The sequence below is a fragment of the Cebus imitator genome, unplaced genomic scaffold (assembly GCF_001604975.1).
Source record: "Cebus imitator isolate Cc_AM_T3 unplaced genomic scaffold, Cebus_imitator-1.0 Scaffold329, whole genome shotgun sequence".
Lineage (NCBI taxonomy): Eukaryota > Metazoa > Chordata > Mammalia > Primates > Cebidae > Cebus > Cebus imitator.
In genome coordinates, this window is record NW_016107644.1 from 2,946,207 (window position 1) to 2,949,408 (window position 3,202).

Sequence of the window (3,202 nt, forward strand, 5' to 3'; positions counted from 1 at the left end):
AAGTAGCTGGGCACGGTGGCACACGCCTGTAGTCCCAGCTACTCGGGAGGTTGAGGCAGGAGAATTGCTTGAACCCAGGAGGCGGAGGTTGCGGTGAGCCAAGATCGCGCCATTGCACTCCAACCTGGGTAAGAAGAGCGAAACTCCGTCTCAAAAAAAAAAGAGAAAAAATTCAAATTAATAAAATCAGAAATGAAAGTAAGAGCTGGGCACGGTGGCTCACACCTGGACACCCAGCAGCTTCGGAGGCTGAGGCAGGCAGATCACTTGAGCCCAGGAGTTTCATACCGGCCTGGGTAACAGTAAGATTAGCCAGGGGTGCCAGGCATGGTGGCTTACACCTGTAATCCCAGCACTTCGGGAGGCCAAGGTGGGCAGATCAGGTGAGGTTAGGAGTCCGACACCAGCCTGGGCAACATGGTGAAACCCCATCTCTACTAAAAATACATAAATTAGCCGGGTGTGGTGGCATGCACCTGTAATCCCAGCTACTCGGGAGGCTGAAGCAGGAGAATCGCTTGAACTCAGGAGGCGGAGTTTGCAATGAGCTGAGATAGCATCACTGCACTACAGCTTGAGTGACACAGCGAGACTCTGTCCTAAAAATCAAAAAAAAATAGCTGAGTGTGGTGGCATGTGCCTGCAGTCACAGCCACACAGGAGGCTGATGCGGGAGGATTGAGATTGAGCCCAGGAGATTGAGGCTGCCGTGAGCTGTGATCATGCCACTGCACTCCAACCTGGGCAAAAGAGTAAGTAAGACCCTGTCTCAAAAAAAGAAAAAAAAAAAACAAAAAGTGAGGGTTGGTTCCACACAGGAAGGCTAACCCCACAACAGACACGACGGGCCCTGAGGATGGCGTTGCAAACAGGTGCCCTCGGCACTGGCCGCAGCTAGAGCTTGCTTGTGAGCACTTTTCTGGGGCAGTCACTGGCTGTGCTTCTAGCACAGACTGAAGTCTAAGAATGGCCACCACAGAACATTTAAGACAAAGGAAAAGGACAAGCACTTAAATGAAAAAGCTGTAGAACAAGACTTCATTTTTCTGAATGTATTCATTTACTTTTTTTTTTTTTTTTTTTGAGACAGTCTCACTCTGCCGCCAGGCTGGAGTGCAGTAGCCGATGTCAGCTCACTGCAACCTCCACCTCCTGGGTTCAAGTGATTCTCCTGTCTCAGCTTCCTGAATAGCTGGGATTACAGGCACCCACCACTACTTCCAGCTAATTTTTGGTTTTAGTCGAGACGGGGTTTCACCATCTTGGCCAGGCTGGTCTTGAGCTCCTGACCTCATGATCTACCCGCCTCGGCCTCCTAAAGTGCTGGGATTACAGGCATGAGCCACCACGTTCGGCCTTCATTTACTTCTTAAGTGTCCAGTAAGAGGGCTGGATAAACTGCAGCTGGTGCCAGAATCAGCAAGTCCTGGCCCCATCCCAGAGAGACACCGCAGTCCAGGGAGGAGAGCGGCGCACATCCCAATCTCGCGACGCGCTTGGCAGGCAGGTGCTCCTCGTGAGCAGTGGGAAGGCTCGGAAGACACCTGATGTTTCTCCAGGACGGACGTGGAAGTGTGAGGGAGGGACATTTTCTATTGCTTCACCAATGGCAATATACATCTTATTGCTCTACAGTTTTTTAAAAGGACATTAATAAATTACACCTTTTAGAACCAAAATGGGATGACTCTAGCTGTCATCACTGGTGGCCCTCGGAGTTGGCCTTCCCCGCCACTCCCCACTCCCTGCGAGGCTTGTTCTCCCCAGGCCAGAGCCGGTCAGTGGCTGGTGGAGGGCAGGCCGGCCCTACACTGCTGTGACTGGGAGGGAGCACTTCTCACCTGGCAGAGGGAAAACGTGACAGACACAACCCCAATCAAGACGTTCAGCACATCCTTCACCAGCTCGCACTCCTTCACCAGCACGGGCTGTGGGGCCTGCAGAACGCCCCCGGCAAGCAGCTGTAGCTCCCCATGGCGAAGCCTGCAGAACTTGTCGAAAGCCTCCCTTCCCGCCTCTGTCAGGTAAGGCTCCTCTCTGTGACCAGGCGGGCTGAGAGGGGGCAGAAGAGGGGGCAGAAGAGAGGCCATGAGCAGACGTGCGACCTGCACCTCAGCACCAGGGTGCTTTCTCTCAGAAATGGACATGAACAGAAGAACGAAAGTTATTCAAAACAATAAACTCTAAGAAACACAACCAGGTATGAATGCCACTAACCACCCAGCCTTTTGTGGATAATGCTTCTGTGAGTACAAGCACCATCTATTCTATCAGGACAACTGGTGTGGAAGTGTGTCCAGGGTACCCGCCTAGGGTCCTGGGCATGGCCGGGGGTATCCGACTGGCCCAGCCCTGGAAAATCACCCCAGGCCATGCCAGTTGCCCTCAGGATGGTGACTCACTCATAATGTATTCTGTCAGAAACAAAACCAGATTTGTACACCCATGTCCACAGGAGCATCCACACCCCCGTCCATGGCAACATCCATGCCACTGTGCATGGCAGCATCCACGCTCATGTCCATGGCAGCATCATCCACAACAGCCAGAGGGAGAGGAGCCTGAGCACCCAACGGAGGAGGAGGATAAATACAGGCAGTCTGTGCAGACCCTGGCCCATCATTCAGCCTTAAAAAGGAAGGCAGTTCAGACACACGCTCCACAGGGACTGCGCTCAGGGACGCCACGAGGAGTGAAATGAGCCATCACAAAACAGTGTGCAACTCCACTTACATGAGGGCCCTACAGTGGACAAAATCCTAGAGACAGAAAGTGGAATGAATGGGGAGCTGTTTAAAGGGTTCAGAGTTATCTGCAGATTTACTGTGTGGTAGTGAAAATACACAGCATTACAGAGCTGAACAATTGGTTAAGACAGTAAAAACATTATATAAATTTTACTAACCCACTCAGAAAAACCACAAGATGGATACAGAAAAAAGTTCACGAATTTTTAAAACAGGTGAGGTGGGCTGGTACAGGCAGCTCTGGGCACACGCAACTCTGAGGAATTTGCCTTCCACTGGTGCTATGAGGCTGTAAATCTCGCACTCACACCCTGCAAACACTTGCACACCCTGCGCACACTCACTCCCTGCACACACTAGCACACCCTGCACTCTGCACTCATGCACCCTACCCTGCACACTCATCCAGCACACACGCTCCCTGCACACACTCATGCACCCTGTACTCCCGGCAC

The 3,202-nt window shown here is 52.1% G+C and overlaps 1 protein-coding gene across 7 annotated transcripts in view; it reads right to left on the reverse strand.

The window, feature by feature from the left end:
• The window catches only part of TUBGCP6 (tubulin gamma complex associated protein 6), a 29,633-nt gene that overhangs the window by 14,400 nt on the left and 12,031 nt on the right, over positions 1-3,202 (reverse strand). For all 7 annotated transcript variants that reach the window (XR_005196385.1, XM_017504881.1, XM_037730070.1 and 4 more), the window contains exon 3: positions 1,842-2,052. Coding sequence is in view for 6 of the 7 variants with exons in the window: in XM_017504881.1 (XP_017360370.1) it covers positions 1,842-2,052 (211 nt within the window). In the remaining variant the exon portion in view is untranslated. The remainder of the gene's footprint in view (positions 1-1,841; positions 2,053-3,202) is intronic.